The sequence below is a fragment of the Strix uralensis genome, chromosome 16 (genome assembly GCF_047716275.1).
Source record: "Strix uralensis isolate ZFMK-TIS-50842 chromosome 16, bStrUra1, whole genome shotgun sequence".
In the NCBI taxonomy this organism is placed as follows: Eukaryota; Metazoa; Chordata; class Aves; order Strigiformes; family Strigidae; genus Strix; species Strix uralensis.
In genome coordinates, this window is record NC_133987.1 from 11,954,074 (window position 1) to 11,973,013 (window position 18,940).

The 18,940-nt window shown below is 37.2% G+C and overlaps 1 protein-coding gene across 1 annotated transcript; it reads right to left on the reverse strand.

Moving 5' to 3' along the window:
- Positions 1-2,870: 2,870 nt before the first annotated feature.
- On the reverse strand, positions 2,871-18,540 carry LOC141950620 (putative short-chain dehydrogenase/reductase family 42E member 2). Its single transcript, XM_074885726.1, has 12 exons — positions 18,366-18,540; positions 15,982-16,217; positions 13,302-13,397; positions 12,466-12,526; positions 10,502-10,620; positions 8,900-8,975; positions 7,606-7,688; positions 6,976-7,113; positions 5,664-5,729; positions 4,797-4,860; positions 4,367-4,440; positions 2,871-3,074 (listed from the first exon to the last, which is right to left on the reverse strand). Exons 2-12 carry the CDS (start codon positions 16,210-16,212, stop codon positions 2,871-2,873), a joined length of 1,212 nt encoding a protein of 403 aa, XP_074741827.1. The 5' UTR covers positions 16,213-16,217; positions 18,366-18,540.
- Positions 18,541-18,940: the final 400 nt, after the last annotated feature.

Sequence of the window (18,940 nt, forward strand, 5' to 3'; positions counted from 1 at the left end):
TTCTGCTCATCCCACAGCATCCCTGGGGACCCCACAGCATCCCTGGGATTCTGCTCATCCCACAGCATCTCTGGGGACCCCACAGAATTTCTGGACCCCACAGGATCCCTGCAGTCCACAGCATCCCTGGGGACCCCACAGCATCCTTGGACCCTACAGCATCCTATGGTGGCTCTTACCTCCATGTGTCTTCATACCGCTGCGACCACTGCATGAAAGCATCCTGTCAGTGGCTGGGGCTCCGTCCACACTGAGATACCTGTTGAGCAGCTTGTTCGGGAAAAAAACACCATCTCTTGATTACCGGTTGGATAGTCGGTGGCAGGACATGGCTCAGAACAACGCAGAGCATCAGAAACACCTGCAACTCAGCAGGAATCCCCGAAGAGGAAACAGAACCATAAACAAACAGGCACTAAGGTCCCTGCCCGCCGGAGCTGGCAGCGGGTCTCTGTTCAGCTCTGTGGTCACTTGTGCCTGGGAAGATGTGAAAAGGGTCAGGAGCTGCAGAATTTCAGTTACCCATCCCAGGCAAAAATTAAACTGTGAACACGTTTACCTCTTCCACTATAGCTGTGCCATGTCTGAACGTTCATATTAAATTTTAATCATTTAAAGACACACTTACAATTATGTCAGAGCATGAGTAACTCAAACAATAGCCAGCTTAAACTAAGACTCAGTAAAGACTGACAGAAATAAGTCAGCTAGCTATTCCAAACTGATACTACAAGTTGTCTTAAAACTTCAAATACTGGATTTTTAATAACGATAAATCAATTGAACAAAGTCAGTTAGCTTTAACCAGTACTGTTGTAACAGTGATGTAAAAAGCATCTTACCTGAAATAACAAATCAGAGGTATGACATTACAGGGCTGGAGTGGTGGGACTCCACAGGGACTCGCAACCGCAAAGCCAGAAAATTCCTCAGTTAGTCCTTACTGAGGAATAGTCAAAAAAAGGCCACAGCCTGCACTTCTCACTGGGCTGCAGTCAACTGCCCGATGTCTCTTCTGAAAAGTGTTGGTGTAATCCAGGATGCAGTCCTGAGCTATTAGTCTAATAAAAGCAATATATGAAAGATTCATAAATAACTAATTTAAAAGCAAATTACATGTTTGCATATAGTTAAAATGCTCACACTGGGAAGTAACTTTACACTTGTGATTTTCTATTCTGCATTTCTAGAGAAACAAGGCTTACGCAGTACCTCCTGCAGTGCTTGCTCGTCTGTCAGTCAGCTGCTCTATATTGATAAATTGTGAACTTAACCGGTTTTAATCAAACTTGGATAAAGGTCTCATATATACTGAGTTTCTTTAAGTTTCCTGACAACAGGCAGTCAGGAATAGGGGAGAGGGCTGAGTAGTGCCCCTGCTAAAGGAAGATGTACAGTGTGAGCTCAGTTTGTATGGACAAGGACAATCCAAATCCATAAGAGACCAGGCTTTACTGCTTCCACTGCACACAGAACTATTTGTTTAAAGAAAAGAAAAAAAACAGAGTGAAACAAATTTTTGCTCACATAAGCTGCAGTGGCAATTGTCGTTGCTCACACCTTTTCTTGTCACTGTATACTGTATTTTACCTGTAACATTTTATTCTTGTGGGGTTGCTGTAAGCTGTCCTGTGAACCCTGTAAATTTAAGGATACAATGAGAGTGTCCATAAACGTACTGGTCAAAAAAAATCCTGTAAAACACTAACAAAAAGGCAAGATGAATACAGAGTGGAGATAATCAGATGGCAGAGCTTTTCCGTCACTCTCTTCTGTGACCCACCCTGGCAAGTCTAGCTCTCCTGATCCATGTGGGGTGCCAGAGAGGGAGCAGCTGCTCCCTGGGGAGAGCAAAGCCGGTCCCTGAGAAAATCCTGGCGACAGGTAAACTTGTGACAATTCATCTGGGCTACACATGGTAGGTGTACATGTAGTACACGTGTAGCACGTGTGGCTCAGGTAGTACAATCCACCCAAACAACTAACGTAAGTCTTAAGGGCGAAAAGAGTGAGGTTGGATCCTCACTCGGGTCTAGCGCTTGGCTTGCCTGCTCACCCCGAACTGGCAATTCGCTGAACGCACAGAGCGTGCCAGCACCGGTACAGGATTACAGATAGTGTGACCTGGCTTCATTACAGGGCAAGGTAGCAGTAACAGCTTGCTGAACTCTGAGGGCTTATGTGCCCTCCCTCCCCCTCCCCACAGACTCCTTAAAAACAGTATTTGGTTCAGTTATTTATTATTGCATTGAAAGGATACTATTTGATTTACAAACACACAGAATGTCACTTATTACATTTTTACAAGGCTTTTGAACACAAACTATTTTACAATAAATACGGCTTTCAGCCCTCTCACCACCTGTTATTTATAAATATTTATTTTCATATTTTTTGTACTATTTCCCAGGTCTTCATAATTCCTCATACTCACATACAGTAGCTGTAGCAGCAACTTCATCAGAGCAATTGTTTAGTCAACCTTTTCTTCATTGGAGCTACTGGACTTGTTACAGCATTGCAGTTCTACAACGGTTCCTCTTCTTCCAATTTCTTACTCTCCTGAATGATCATTTTTAGAAAATCCTTCTCACCATGAAGCAATCCATTAACGAAGATCCATTAAAACTATTCCTGCATCTGTTAGTGGTGAACTCCTTTGATTTTGTGACACAGCATTGTCCTTTGGGAACAATCCTTAATGCGTCCTGTGTTTTCACTTTTGTGTTTGTTTGTTTTTTAAAATGAGATCAGAGAGATGTTGTCATAAGAACAATAAAGTCTGTAGTGACTGAGGAATGTACTATGACCAGATCATTAATACTCAAACAAAATTAGGTTTTCTGGAACAGGTGGGTTGTTATTTGATTTTAGAAGAAAGAAAGAATGATCAAACTTAACAAAACACCAAAAGCAAACACCATTTTAAGGAACATGTGATCTTCTTGGCAAGTAGGTCTCGTTTTAAGATAATGATCCACAGAATCAGCCAATGAGAATTTCTTTGGTTTGTAACCAAGTTGATTTCGTGCCTTGTCTATTCGGAAAGTGTGAGTTACAGTAACGTTCCACACCTAAAATCCAAAAGGACAGTCAAGAGAAGTGAATTTAATATCTGATTTTCTAGAATGGGATGAAAATACGTCAATAACGATATTACAGTGGAATTAAAAACATGCCTAAAGACAGACATGCAAAAATGTATACATTTTGGAGCTGAATTCTGTCCAGAGCTAACAGAATAAGTGATGTAGCTTGACAGGTAAAGAGCCAAAGCTCAGAGGACTGGGTGCAGGAGTTTATGATACTGATTTCTCACTTGTGAATGTGAGAATAAAGAACCAAGGAAATCCCCTGCAACAGATCAGCACAATTCCCTCAGACCAGCTCTTCTGTACAGAGAAATGCACAAGGGAACTGGATGAATGCACTGGAGGAGCGTGGTGTGGCTTCTCAACTTTGCAGAAATGCATTATCTAAGGAGTGGAAAACATGTACTTTTCTTGAAGAGGTTATATCCTCCACCTGTGAATGCATGGTACCTGTGGAAGTGCTTAAGTTGCATAGTCTCGATTTCTGCTTCAGATATAGAACTAATGTAGAAGTAAGTATAAAACCAGATAGATAAATTGTGGAAGAACCAAAAAGCTTCAGCAGTAGTTTATGAGATCCATTCAGTCCCTTCAGTGTCCTATTGTGTTACATGTTACAGTATAGTAAGAGACTAGATGATAGATTAGTTAAAGCATTTTGACTTCTATTATAAATCATAATATTGTACAAAAACATGTTAGATCAAAATTAATTTGTCCAGAAGTTGGGTTTTGGTTCGTTGGTTGTTGTTTTTTGGGTTTTATTTGTGTTTTTTTTTTTTTTTTTTCAGAAAATTGACTTTTCATTCCAATTTAGAATTATTTTTAGTAGCCTTTCTAATTATTGGCTAGCCTGGTATTATAACTGCTGCCACTTTGACCCGAGACTCTTGCTCTGTACTCTTGGACCACCTTCCTTTAACAAGTAGTTCCACAGCATAGGACAGCTCACTGGAAATGCAGTGGCTGTTTTCCTCTCTGTGCTAGCTCTGGGTCAGTCGCTCTGTCTTGCACCTCTAGGATGTTTCTCTGGGTCATCTACTCTTCAAGTAAGGATTAATTAATTTCTGATGACTTTGGTGGCCAGTATGGCATGAAAAATCAGGCTACAAAATGACTGTGTAAGCCCTGACTGGACTATGCCCTGAGCAGAAAAACAGACCTCTACTGCAGACAATCCTGTCTGCATCCAAAGGGACATCCTGTCTGCATCATGTACTTCACGAGAATTTTGGTCAGAAATATGTAAACATTCTCTCTTTTTATATATTTACCTCATTCCTTGTCAATAAAGGTGTAAAGCTAAAAACTGGCTGTAGTATCAGGTGCAGATACTCCATCACAGTGGCTGTGAAACAGAAAGGTACTTTATGAGACAGCTGGATAATAATAAACTGAGATAATGCTGACATTGCACAGCCTATAATTCCTATTGATATCAGAGAATGCAATTAAGGTGGTAGAAGGCAGTATTTAATTTATAAAGATGGACTCAGTTTATGAATAGCCTTTACACTTTATCTGGTATAATTAATGCCAAATGGCATAAATGATTATTATTAATTAGAATAATGTTAAATTATATAATTCCTACAATTTGTGTCCCTGCATTTTATAAAACCATTATGTAGCTTTATAGGAATAAGAAAACAAATTTAAAAAATAAATAGCTCAATAATTAAGTATGTATTTTATTATTTTTACCTGCTATATGAACCAGGAGAACTGGAATACGTATCCAGGGTTTCCTGTAGCCTAATTTTTCAAACTAGAAGGGGTATAAAAAGAAAGAGTAACAGAATTTGTACCAAATTGAGGGTGTCAATGAAGCATGAAAATGGAAAAATGAATGTTTAAAAAACATGTATCTAAACTTTTTTCCAGCTAATCTTCCTATCAATACTGGTAGTAAGAAATGTGATTAAGCCCACTACTCATTCTTCGATGCCCACCTCCCACCCTTCAAATGCAACTGGATGGTAAAGGGGAAACAATGCTGTTTCCAAGGGGCAAGTGACCGAGGCTGGAATACTTAACTACATTTAGATACAGGCCCATCGTTCTACTGCAGTAATTTTCCTGGAAGACTTTTCTGTGTTGGCATTGCAAGATCAAAACTTCAGCATGCTCCAACAATCCCAGCCTGATGTTGATGAAAATACAATGTTGCCTCTTTTATGCTTTTAAGATACCATTCTAAATGGCCTTCCCTTTTGTGTTGCAGTTGATGCCAGAACAAAGAAGTAAATAATGGTTATAAAAGGCTTGCCAGATGCTAACAGTAGAACTTCTCATGCACTGTGAGCTTGCTTCACAGAAATACTACTGTTCTGCAGCAGGTTCTATACCTCTCAGCTAAATTCTCTCAAAACAGTAAGGGCCAAACTCCACAGTTACACATATCTGAAACTTCCCTTAAAGCCAGTGGAACTTTGAGATACGCAGTTAGAATGTTAAATAATTTAGTAATTAATGTGCACTGCACTTCATTTAGTTAGTATGGTCTTTTAGTCAACAATATGTTTAGGGCCCATATGGTGCATTAGAGCTAAACATGTGTGCAATACATACTAAAGGGACTATCCATTCAGAAAATATGACGTTTTCACCATCATGTATGTAATAGGCCTGACCACTCTGTTAAAGAAGCAGAGAAAAACAATTAGAAAAACACTTTACATAGGATGGCATTTTCTTTCTCTTTTATACCTACCTTTCTTGATTTCGTGAATAACATGCCAGCATGCACACGGTGAATGTACACAAATCAGCTCAACAAACTACCTTCACTGGACTTCACTGTGATCTCAAACATGTCTCATGCTTTTGGGTAACCCCATGGTGGTAATCATGATTAACCATGGTGTAATGTAGATCGGAGCTTGATTTCACTATGTAGTCACTCTGCTGTTAGAGCGTTAGATTCTTCATGATGTGCAGGGGACAGAATTACCTTTGTGAGTCCAACAGAATTGGCAACACTGACAGCATTTAATAAACACAGCTTTTTGAGGTCAAGTTCCACCTCTGGTTAATTTTCTGATGAAAACAAATTTGGTATATATATTCTGTGGGACATGTCACAGTGCTTGAATCCACTTTTGGCTTCCAGTCTACCTTCTTCCAGCAGGCAATACTTCCTTGACAGCTGTGCTCTGGGTGAGGAGCCTGTCCAACGGGGAGCACTGTGAACACCTGAATGCCCAAGCAGACCCTGGGAGTCTGGGCATTATGTCCTTCTAAAACAGCTGCATAGTTTCCAAGCTCTTAACTAGTTGACAGCACATGGCAGGATGTTCAGACATATCTGTACCTGTTGTCTGTATGTTCCTACCAATATAAATGAAGCTGGAAGCTTCAGGAGCTGTGAATGTAGTAGCTGCTGCAACACTGTCAGTTCTGTAATGCTTCACAGTCCTCAGATTGTTGTTGTAATTACGACCAGTGGAAGAAAAAGAAAAATCTTTTAAAATTGTCCATTAATTTTGTACATCTCTCTTTGGAATTTTCAACCCTGAAAAACTGGAATGCCTCAGAATGGTTGCTCTAAATTTTATGTTATGCATCTAGAATCAGAATCTATTTTCAAAAGAATAACAGAATATACAAGTTTGTATGAAGGTGAAAATATTAACCTGGTTAAAAATACTATTTCTTTCAATCAATCAGGATATTATATATTTTCAAACCAGAAAAAAAACCAAGCATCAAAATATTAGCAGAATGTATTTGCATTTGCACTGTCCATGCGCTTGTTGAACCACACACCATTTTTGAGAATTTAGCACATGACCTTTTGGAGAACCTTTGATCTCAGAACGTCAAAAATTAAACCTATTTGAGAGCTAAAGCTACAAACACAATGTTAATATTGTTTACTTACAGCTACATAACCTTTCTCAGAGGTGAGAGCCTCAGCAGCTAGTAAGTGAGCTTGTACTAGATTTCCTATGTGAACCCAGTTCATCTGAACTTTGTGATTTCCAAACTTGAAGTTAAATAGTCTCCGCTGGATATTTACCTGTAGAAACAGAAAATATGAAATAACTACATTATTCCTTTATTGTGCAGTATAATGTATTCATTTTGGCTCAGCCTGCATACTTACTATTTGCTGTATTTGAGTACAATTACAGCACAAGAAACGTGTCACAAGAAAAAAACCAAACAACTAGTTGGTGGTTTTATAAATCAAGGACTGTTGCACTGATACTCAGTGGTAAAATATGGTGACATTATAGTGTTTGGCTGACACTATGGGATGCAAACCTAGCTCCTCCATCATGACATTTCAGCCTTGCATTTTTTCACTTAAAAGTACAGCTTGATCCTTGCCATTTCTGCAGGGCTCATATCATGTAATCTGTTATCTTGCACCATCTGATCTGTCAGCAAACGTTCACAACAGTCTTCCTGGAGGAATTGTTAAGAACTGTAATCAAGATACTTCCACTTGTGTTATGCCCTTACAACTACTTGCAGTGTCCTCCAGAGCTGACTACATAACACATACGGCTACTCGTGGCAGGTGATGCTGCTCTTCTGGTCCATATATGCCTGGTGGACGAAGCACACAAGTGTGGAGCTTGTCCCCTCCTTGGAGAGAAAACAAAATGTGATTTTCAGATAGCTTTGATATCAACATATGGCTGATATACATTGTCTGAATTTTACACTGTGGAAGGAAAGGATCAGTCTGACCATTCCATGTGATTCTGCTTCCTAGTAACTTGTTTTCATTTCCGTATAAAATCAAGCTCAATAGTAGTGAAAGACCCTAGCTTAGCAGCTTGAAAAACTGAATCCCTCTGACCAGGGCAGAGTTTGAACAGGGACAGGATAAATCAAACTTTCCTACAGATATGCCTTCTGCTTGACTGACTTTTGCTATTTATTATAGATATAAGTTTATAATGTACATATTTGTCCATCATTGTAGACACATGCAATACTGGAAGAAGATCATTCAATTTTCTGTATTTAGACACCTTGCTTGCTTGCAGCTCAATGGCGTCACAAAGGAATGGAAGAGGTCTCTTCAACACAGGCTTTCAAATTAGAATATTTTAAATCAAAATGAATACTTTAAGGTCTACATGTGAATCAGTAAGTAGACTCCTCTGACTTCTGAGAACAGGCACAATTACACCTTTTATGTGGGCAAGTGTAACAGCTGGTAGGCATTTTCTCAGTAGTTAATCAAGGATGCTAAAATTGACTCCCCACCTAATTTATGTTTGCCAACTTTTCAGTTGAGAGAAATCAGTAGGAATAGCAAAATATGCATGGTAAAAGCAAAGATAAATATTTTCCTTGCCACACACAGATAGATTTTGAGCCACAGCTACTCATGCATGACCCTGATATGATATTGCCAATCTGTTTAAGAAACTGCAATTATTCTTGCCAGACACCTGCAAGACTTCAGGGATTAAGAGAATGACCTATTGGACAGTGCTTAGAGATTGGTATTATCAGAGAAGCTTGAAGTGATAGATTGAATGGGGAATAAAAGCACAAATTCTGTATCTATTGTAAAATTCATAAACTTTGAAGATTATTTGAAGAAGTAAGGTTAAATTTTCTGAATTTTCCCATCTATTGTTTGCATATCATCTCATACCTGTCTGGGTATACACATAAAAAATTAATCATCCACTGAAGAGAGGAGTAGAAACAAACAAAATAAATAAATCCTTATTTCAGTTAATTTAAAGTGTATTATTTATTGATAAATGAGTAACCAGAGAATGGAATATCCATTAGCACTACTAATGATAGGAAAACCCCAAATGTTTTATATGTACCTTTGAGTAAAGTTCCATTAGCAGCAAGAACCATTTGGTCTGCAATTGCCTTTGTTCTAGAATAATGATTAAATTGCTATAAAGAAAGGCAGAATATGATCAACATTTTAATCACATTATTGCATTTGTAAAGGTAAACGTACTATTTATGTCCGATAACATTTAAATCTAGCCAGCTTGTAGACATCAGCTAAGTAAAACCAAACTAGAAATAAAAAGATTTAGCAAATACATACTTAATTTTTGACAAAGAAACTTACCAGACTTACATTTTAGTTGCACAAGTTTAGTTTCAGAGTGAATTTAAGTCCACTAGTATTTACTTAACTCACTTTTTGTGCTGGATGTACTGAAAAAGTTAATATTAAGCCAAATCTTCTGGTGGGTCAGATAATTTTATTTTGAAAAAACATCCATTTTGAATTGGAAAAAAAGTTTTTTTAAATAGTAAGTCAAATATGAAATTAAAAATTCAGACTTTCCTAAAAATGTTTCAATTTCTTATTGAAGCTATTTGGGAAGTTATAAACAATTCTCTCCCAGCTATATCTTTTACCCTTAACTTTAAAAATTGCACCCAAGTGCATTTAAACAATAGGATCCTGGACAGAGTTAGCACATGCTGGTTTCGTGATTACTTATCCACATGAGGCTATTTATGTATCTGTTGAATTTTGTATTGTGATACTTCATATTGAAAAATATACCTAAAAATCCCACGATGGAAAATTTTTCTACTCCCAGGTGGCTTAATCCTCCTGCTCCACCTCCCTCCATGCCCCACTTCTGCTGCTTGCTATTACATGATCGCCATTAGAGAAAATATATTATTAGGGCTCAGACACATGCAACTAATTGGGAATTCCTAAAATGTTTTCTCACAAGTCTGAGGTGCTGTGCAGGCTGTGCACGAACTGACACATCCAAGTAACTATCTTGGGAGGCACCAACAGAGTAGTAGTCAGTCCCATTTAGGATTCCTGGACACAGGATGTACATTCTAAAATTACAGCTTTTAACTGCAGGCAGTATGCTGGGAGCAGTAAAGAACAAATGGGAAGAGTGGCCAGAATGCATTTAGCTTCAGATTTCATCTAGAAAATATTTCCTAAATGATCACAGCAAAGAAGAAAACGGTATTTCAGAGCAGCCCTGAGGTGACTGTAACTACCACTTGGCCTGCAGCAAGAAAGCAAGGTTTGGGAACTTCAAAGAAGCAAAACTGCCTGTGATAAAGATGCAGAATTTGTTATTTAACAATATTATTCAATGCAAAGGCTCACAGGGGCCATAATATTCAGTATTTACATAGTGGATGGTCTTCTGAAAGCCCTTCCTCTTAAAATATTCTTATTAAATGTCACATTCCACTTAGTCATTTTTAGGTATTTTATCATCCCACATCTGTCTAGTTATAGTAGATTAAAGCCACTATGATTTGAGTATTTCTTTACTGATCATGGGTCAATTTTTATTAATGAAAAGTAATTTTATAGAATTTGATGCGATCTACAGTAAACCAGCTTCTGCTCTCAGAACAGCCTTCACATAATCTGTCCTTTAGAGCACAGTAAATGCCATGCCATCACACAAACAAGGTACCTTTTCCAGTGGAAAATATGGCACAGTTTCTTCATCTCCTTCTTCAATAGGATTCCCTCCAAATACCACATTCACTGTACTGGTATATATCAGTCTAGGGATATTTCTTTGTTTGCAGACTACAATGGTATACAAAATAAAGTATTTTAAAACAAAAATAAAGAGTGAAAAACAACAAATGAACTCTTTTTGAAAACAAACATTACAGTTATAGAAAAAGGAGTATTTTAATTTTAGCATTACCTTATCACTTAATATAATATTCTTGTTCATTCAGCTGGAATTTTTCATCCCAAATACCTGTTATGTAAATATTACATACTGTGGTCACCAAACGTTTTACAATTAGGTATCTGCAACTATCATATCACCACAGGATTGTAGTCATCAGCTGGACAGAGGAATTATCTTGACAGGGGGGAAAAAACTCCTCCTTTACTTCAGAAACATTTCTTAAAGCACATTCATTTTACAAACTGAATAAAAAGAAGATGAGTATGAACATTTCTTGAGATCAAATAGCACTGAAAACTCCCTGCTTCTTTCTGTAGGGGTTGTACTGCAGAGAGCAGCCTGTCTGTGGACCATTATTTTTGCCCTTACTCCAGCAGTGAGCAGTAAGCAGCATTGCTTCTTGCACCACAGCTTCATGGATGCCTGTGCAGGTAAGTAAAGGTGTATAAGAAAATGTGGTAACTCGCCCCGGTGTGTGACAAAACTGCATTTGTCTCAAGCTGTTCATAAGTGATAAATGACATGTTAGCAGGAAACATATGCTGTTAGTGTACCTTAAATACAAATGAAATCAATATTAATTACAAAACAAAGTCTTAATTATGGATTCCAGTTGGGTGTTAAGATATTATGTCTAAATTCTGCTGCCTATATGTCATTGCAAACTTGAATAACATGAATTTCCTTTTGATTTAACAATACTTCTAAAGTTTAAGTTAATTAATATTCAAAGTCAGCAAATTTTAGAACCTACAGAGCAATCAGTCCAGTTGGCTCATTGGCTCATTTTGAAAACAGTGCATGCAATTACTGTGTTGTAAATATTTGGAACAAAATACAGTAATAAAATCTATTATTAAAATGTAGATTAACAGGTTCATGCTCCTCCCAGATTCTTGCTTTGTTGGGAGTCTGTGAAAATTTGACACGACATGTTCCTGTGGGTTCAGAGGTTGGGGTAAGAGGCAGGGAATATGTGGCAACCTCTTCCCTATACCTCATTTAGAGTTTTACTTGCCTACCATTTCACTATAATTATTTCTGCTTTTTTCAATAATAACCCACAGGCAGCATGAATATGGGTCTAAATAAAACCTGCTTTTGCCTTTTTGATTTTTTTCACCTGGTTTTTTTTTTTGAGAGAGAAAAGCAAAGAGAAAACAGCTTTGGTATTCACAATACATTTTGAAACGTTCTTTCTGGAATTGAATATATAGAAAGAAATCTACTAACATTTTCTAGAATTAGTAGTTAAAAATCAGTATATAATTAAAAAGGATCATGTTTAGACAGATGATCAGAAAGGACAGAAAATTTTCTATATTAATGTGATAAAATAATAGCTAAATATGCTTAGCACATGTATGGCTCCCGTTACCAATGTTTACAACACAAGAAATAGTACAATATCTCTCATTTTATTTCTATGAGGAAAGAGGATAACACTTCTCCATTACATAGAGTAACAGGAAAAAATAACCAGTACATGGAGGAGAGTTTAACTCGGTCTGCCAAGGAAGGAAGTCCAGGTTGAAAACCTACCTCCAGTTCAAACCGGTGGCAAATCTACCATTTAATGGGACCTGCACACCTAGCTTTGCATCATACTCTGAAAGGAGGGAGAGAAGAGCCTCACTGTACTCCGAAATCAACACAGGAAACATCCAACCAGAAGGTTTTTTCATTAATGATTTGGATCAGACGCAAAAAAAGAAAATGTAGGTACATACCATCAATTATTACTTTTGTGCCTCCGACATTTATGGATTCAATCTGATCTTTCTTTTGAAGCTAGAAATAGAGTTTGCACAATATCTTATTAATGGAACAAGTCACACAATACAATTTTTACAATTGCCAGATCTAGAACAGCTGTCACCTTTTTGTGATGTACGTGTTACAGTTATCTGTCCTTCTGACATACAGTGATTTCTAGCAGTTCTCATTTTTATTGTCTTGTTCAGTGTATGAATAAATAAAGTTGAAAAATGAAAGATAAAATGCATTTGAAAGGAAATGATAATGCTTCAGTTTTCTGTAACACCCCAGATAACCATGATATAGAAACAGGAATTACAGGCAGGGGTTATGCTCCCTGAAATCTTTCACAAATTCTTGTTCCAGTGGCAATCTGTCCTGTTCCTAGAAATAAATTAGTTTCATGACTTTTTGATAACACTCTCTGAATATCACAGTTATTTAGCATAACTATATTGAGTTGCTCATCTGTTTCCTCATGAGTACGAGTTCACAAGAAAACACATCAACATTAGTTCTAGAGCAATATTGTCATACTTCTTCAGATTACAGAAAGAGGATATGCCTCCTTATCCAACATCTTAAATCTATGATCTCATTTTTCTAGGGTATTTTGTGTAGTACATTAGTTTCATGCTTTGACATTTATTATCTAAGAAGTACCTCCCTTGTTGCCTGTATGGATGACTTGACCTTTACAACTAACTTCTGTCTGACATAGATATATAATTACATTCTTTGCTACATGCAGACAAACTTTTGCTTTCACAAGAATAACGAAAGAAAACGTTAGGAAAATTGTACTTGCTTGTTCTAATCCTGACATTCCACATGCAGCCACATGAAAAACACAGTCAACCCCCTCACATGCTTTGAACACCGTATCATAATCCCTCACATCACCCTGTAAAATGAGAAAAGAATGGATTTTTGACTAGTAGAGCTCACTACATTCTCTATAGAATTAGTATTAACTATGGCTATTAAGGAAAATCTAAAATAATTCTGATCTATTTTTTACAATATTTAACTAGCATTAAATAGAACATTATAAATGTGGAGAAACATCCATGACTAAGAATTTTGTCAATATTTTATTGCAAAACAAATATGACTCTTGTTGGCTTCAATTATAATGCGTATTTTCACACTTAGTCCTGCAGCCTGCAGGCTGGAAAAACTTGTTTGACTTGAATGGGAGCAGCATATGCTTGAGGGCTGGAGAGTCAAGTCCCAGGGACAATAAATCACAGTAGGAAGGGTTCAGCTGTTTGCCATGGAATTGCCAAATAAAAGAACCCCTTATCTGTTAGCACCTTAAGATCTGACTTGTGCAATCTGGACAAATGTCTCTTTGCCACCTAACCTTTATTTCAGGTGCACTGCGTGACAAATTTAATTACAGTTTTGTACAAAATTAAAACAGAGGACACACTATAGACACTTAACATTATGTTAGTATAGATTAGTGTATTACAATCACATTATATGAAATGCTATATACTACTGAACACTGTACTGTACTAAATACACATGTGCTACATCTACTATCAAATGCTCTGCTGCGCTTAGGACATTATATTGCATTTTTGTATAGAAGGTAATACTGTATGAATAATACTCCACACATACAGATATCAGTAAAAATATAGTACCTTTCTTTTCAGAATTATATTTCAAAATATTGGATATTATTTATATTATAGAAATTTATAGAATAATCACAAAACAAATGGCTGGAGGTAATATTAAGAGGTAATCTAATCAGTCTTTAACTCTCAGCTTTCTTCTTCTGAGGCTGTCAAAGTGTTTCACAAATATGGCTGACTTACACTTCCTACCTTCAATCAAACGCTAAAATAGCCAACCAGTATAAACAATATTTACAATCTTCAAATCACTGATCAAGGCTCAGATCTCTGATGTGACTTATTACTTTATTTACTAGGTCTCCATAGTTCCATTTTCTCGGTAATTCACTTATACTTTGTAATATTTATTCTTTTTAAATTGAATTATAAAAACACTGTTCTCAGAAGATCATTTGTCAGATCTCTTGAATCTCATTTGGAAGATGTAAACTGCCATTGATCCATCATCTTAAATTATGTGAATTTGTATCATTAACAATCGAGCTTATGGTTTTTGAATGGTTCCTCAATAATACTTTATCTCTCTTCCATATTCTGTAAAAGCTGTTTATGAAATTGAACTTAAGACCAACCATCCTGGGTGAGACTAAAGATCTGCCTAGCCTGGTATTCTGCCCACCACACAGCTGTGCAGAGCAGTATCATGCTTCCCCCTTTGCCTCCCTCACCGCCTGTCCCACATGGTGATGTAGCCAGGAGGAGAAAATCTGGCATCACCTCGACAGCTGCTGGGACAAAGATCCTGTGTATCACTTTCAACTTTGCCACCAACTTTCTAGTTCTCGTGGTGGTGTCAAAGAGTTCTTACACTAAATGCTCAGACAAGATCAGCTGAATGATTCTCTCTGCCCAACTAGAACTTGCGCAAGGTGACAGGAGCATGCAGAAGGTGCACCCAGACCCCCACATCTGCGTGGCGAAGCAGCTGTAAGGAGCTGGTGCTCCCCACATCAGGGAGTAGTGGGGGATGCTGTCCTCCATACATGACTGTGAGCTGTTAAATATTTGAGGTCTCTCTCATTCTCCCTCTTTTACAGATACAATAAATTCCTTGAATTGCTAAGAATCAAAAGGAATCAGTGCTCATAAATGGGTGCTCTGAGAAGAGCAGGATCGGGGCAAGCATATGTGACACTTTCCCCCAGAATACTCTTGAAGTCTCCAAGTATTTTAATTCAGAAGATTACTTCAGCCTAATTTAGTTTACCTATTTAGTAATCTCCAACGGAAGTAAATTTTTGGCAAGGCTTTGTCCGTGCCTTTTACCTACTACATGAAAAAAACAATCTCTCTTTGTGTTGAACTGACTCCTCCTCATTTCACCTGATGGCCCTTCCTTCTTCCACTGGAAAGGACAGTGAACAGTCCATCCCTATCCATCTCAATGCCATTCATGGTTTGTAGAGCTCTCCCACTCCCAAGTCATCTCTTTCCCAGACTGGGAATCCCAGTTTCCTCAATCATTCTCTGTGTGGCAGTCATTCTACATTTGGGATCATTTTTATTGTCCTGTCTTGCTCCCACCTTTTTACTCGAAATGATCTCCCTGAGCAGTAAACTTTGTCACTTCATTGTTCACTCCTTCACCTAGGTGAGCTACGGATGTGTACCTCCCAACACAGGACTCCAGAACTTCACTGGTGACAGACAGAACTGTCCACTTGGACTTAATCAGTTACTTATGCATGTGAGGACCTTTAACCATGATTTCTTATTGTCCTTAAAGGCCTTTCAGTAAATGCTTTTATCAAAAATCCTTAAGAGCAAGCCTTGCTAATGTGCATAAAAGTAGTAGAACTTTATTTCACTGCTGTTAAATATGTAATTTCAACATACCTTGAAAAAATCTGCTCCACTTGGAATTTCCCATTTAGGCTTCTGTACGTCAAACAGAACAACAGCAATTCCTGATCTAACAAGAGCACATCCCAGATTGTATCCCAGGTAGCCTCCACCTCCTGTCACCACTGTCCTTCTGCTTCTGTTAGCCAGTGGACCAGCATGCTCATTTAGTTTGCTCTCACATGGTTGGCTGCTGTGGAGCTCTTCTGTAGATCCTTCTTGCATCACGACTGCAAGATAGAAGATCTATTGAAAATTCCTCTGAGATCTGGGTAATTTCAGTAACTTTCATGTTACAATGCTCCTTTTGTGACTATACTGTTTTTATTTATATATTTTTATTATCTTAACATGTTTAAAATATATACATTCATAATTTTGGTAATGGGTTTTCTATGTACAATGAGTAATGAGTCTGAATACTTTTATATTTCAAGATTTAGTCTTTGCCTCATACCCGCACATTTCATATTATATAGAAATGAAGAGAAATTACAGGATTTTAGAGACATTATAATTACCTGATCTTAACAGGTATGATTACATTTTTGAAGGCTTGCTATATCAAACCTTTTATCCTTGAAAACTCACTGACTTCTGATATATTAACACCAAATAGATGTTAACCTACTAGTCTGGAAAAAAAATTAGATAAGGAATATAAAAAAGGATTGATTCTGCTTTTAGATTCCACTTTATTTCACATTTGGGCCACAGTTCTTCAGTAATGATAAAAATTTGTTACCATTTTAAACTTTTCTGGTTACACACTAAATATATTTAGTTTTCTCATTAGGGCATTCATATACAGCTAAACTGACAAGGAACAGAAGAGGTAAGCCATCTGCCCTGTGGGTTCATCTGCTTGGAAAAACTGATTAGAATATCATTCTGAGATAAGCAATTCCACAGGAGTTACCCATCTGTACACTTTGTTCTGTATTAGAAATGAGTTTATTTTACAATAATCACTTCTCTTAAGAAATTCACTCATATTCTGCAAATAAAATAACAGGTATTCCAGATCACAATATACTCTGAGAAATCAGTCCAGTTAATTTTCCTGCATAGACAGCCCCTATTGTCCTGATTCCTTGCATGCCCTTTCCACATTGGGATCTAGGCTTTTTCGTCCCCAAATAGAAATCCAGAATACATACATCTGAAATCAATCAAATTAAGTCACTGTAAAGTGGGAGCCAAACTGGGTGCTTGCCAGCCTAATATAGGAATATAGACCCAATTCCTGCAGACTGTTATGGTGTTCTCATAGTTAGAGTGGGTCCTCATAGTAACATCCCCATGCATGTGAGTGCATCATGTTCTACCAGCTGGGCACAGGTAGTTGAGCATAGTTTGCTCTCAGTCATTTACACCTGGGTTCAGCAGAGATTATGCAGAAACTGGGCATGATTGGTAACTGACCGCTACCTCACTTCCAGGGGGACAAAAATTTACTAGAAAAACAACAGAAAATGAAGCCCACAGAACACAAAGTTATGGACTATTTTTGCTATTACTTAGTTAATTTTTTATAACTTTGTTTGTGATACTTAATACATTGTTTTTTACATTTCAGACACAGGGAAGTAAATACCAGATTCTCCATGCTGTTATATGGTTTTAACCCCAATGTCAGCTCACTAAATTCAGTGAACTGAGTGGCATAACAAAGTGGAAAATATGAGCTCCTTATGTTGAAAACTATCCCGACATTTCAAAACCGACAAATAATCCACATTTCCAAACAAAATTTAAATTAGAATAAAACTAAACCAAATACACTCTTCTGTTCGATCAAGAAAATTTAAATTTGCATCTCTAGATTTTGCAACACAGTAGTTTTAAGCCATATAAAATTCTTTTGCCTTGTCTTCTGTGAAAAAGTACATTTTCATACACTGTAAGGAGAACTAAGGTCAAGCTTGTCACATATACCATAAAAAGACATATTTGAAAAATGGCATATATTTGAATACTTGTCATTAATATCTCCTTAGATTGTAAGCAAGCTGGAGGTTGTATCAAAAAGTTCAGAAATCTCTTTCTTAAAAAGCACTAATAGCATCGATATATTAATCTCTTTCATGGAATTAGAAAATTATTATCACATTTTGAAAGTAAACATTTTCCTGTAAGAAAATTATTTCCAGAATCAGTAACTTGCTTATTTCTCTAAATTTATAGGAGCTATTCTGATTTATTAATGTATTCTGCATGATAAGCATAGTTACATCTTACGCAGCACATGCAGTGTGAGTTGTTCTTAGCTCTCCTACTGTAATTTCAAATAGTAGAAATGCAGAAATTTCTTCCCATAAAAACTTATAATTCAAACATTTCAGGTTTTTAAAAATAGCTAAAGTAGTAGTAAGTACCCTTGGTAGAATCCTGGATGTCAGCGTTTTCCCAGTCCTTCCTGTCCAAGTAAGATGGTGAGACTTCTCTTTGCTGGACAATTAGTAACACAAGGGCATCAGTCAGGTACTCTCAGACAAACAGAGATGTTCACGCGTGCTCAGGCCCTTTTGCTGCTCCTGCTCCTTTGTAGCTGGTGGCTGGGCCAGGAGCCAAAAAGGGCAGGGCTTAATTTGTACATTATTTACGTTCCTTTTCAGGAAAAAATGAAGTATTTTCTCCACATCCGACCCTTCTGAATAGGATAGTATCTCTTACTATTACCTGGTAAAATTATTGATTAGACACTAGACAACACAAATATTCTATTGGTACCTCACTCTGTAGATAAATTGTACTAGATTACTAAAACATCTCACGCTGTTTTTAAAAAGTACAAAGAAAAGGGTTCTTTACTAAAGAAAAACAGGAAAGAAATTTTTAACACTAATGTTCCAAAGGGAACCTCTCTCACAGTTGTGTGAAATTTTGGTAGGATACATCCCATCTAGCAGCAGAGTGAATGGAAATCCTTCTCCTTCTATGGTTTTCAATC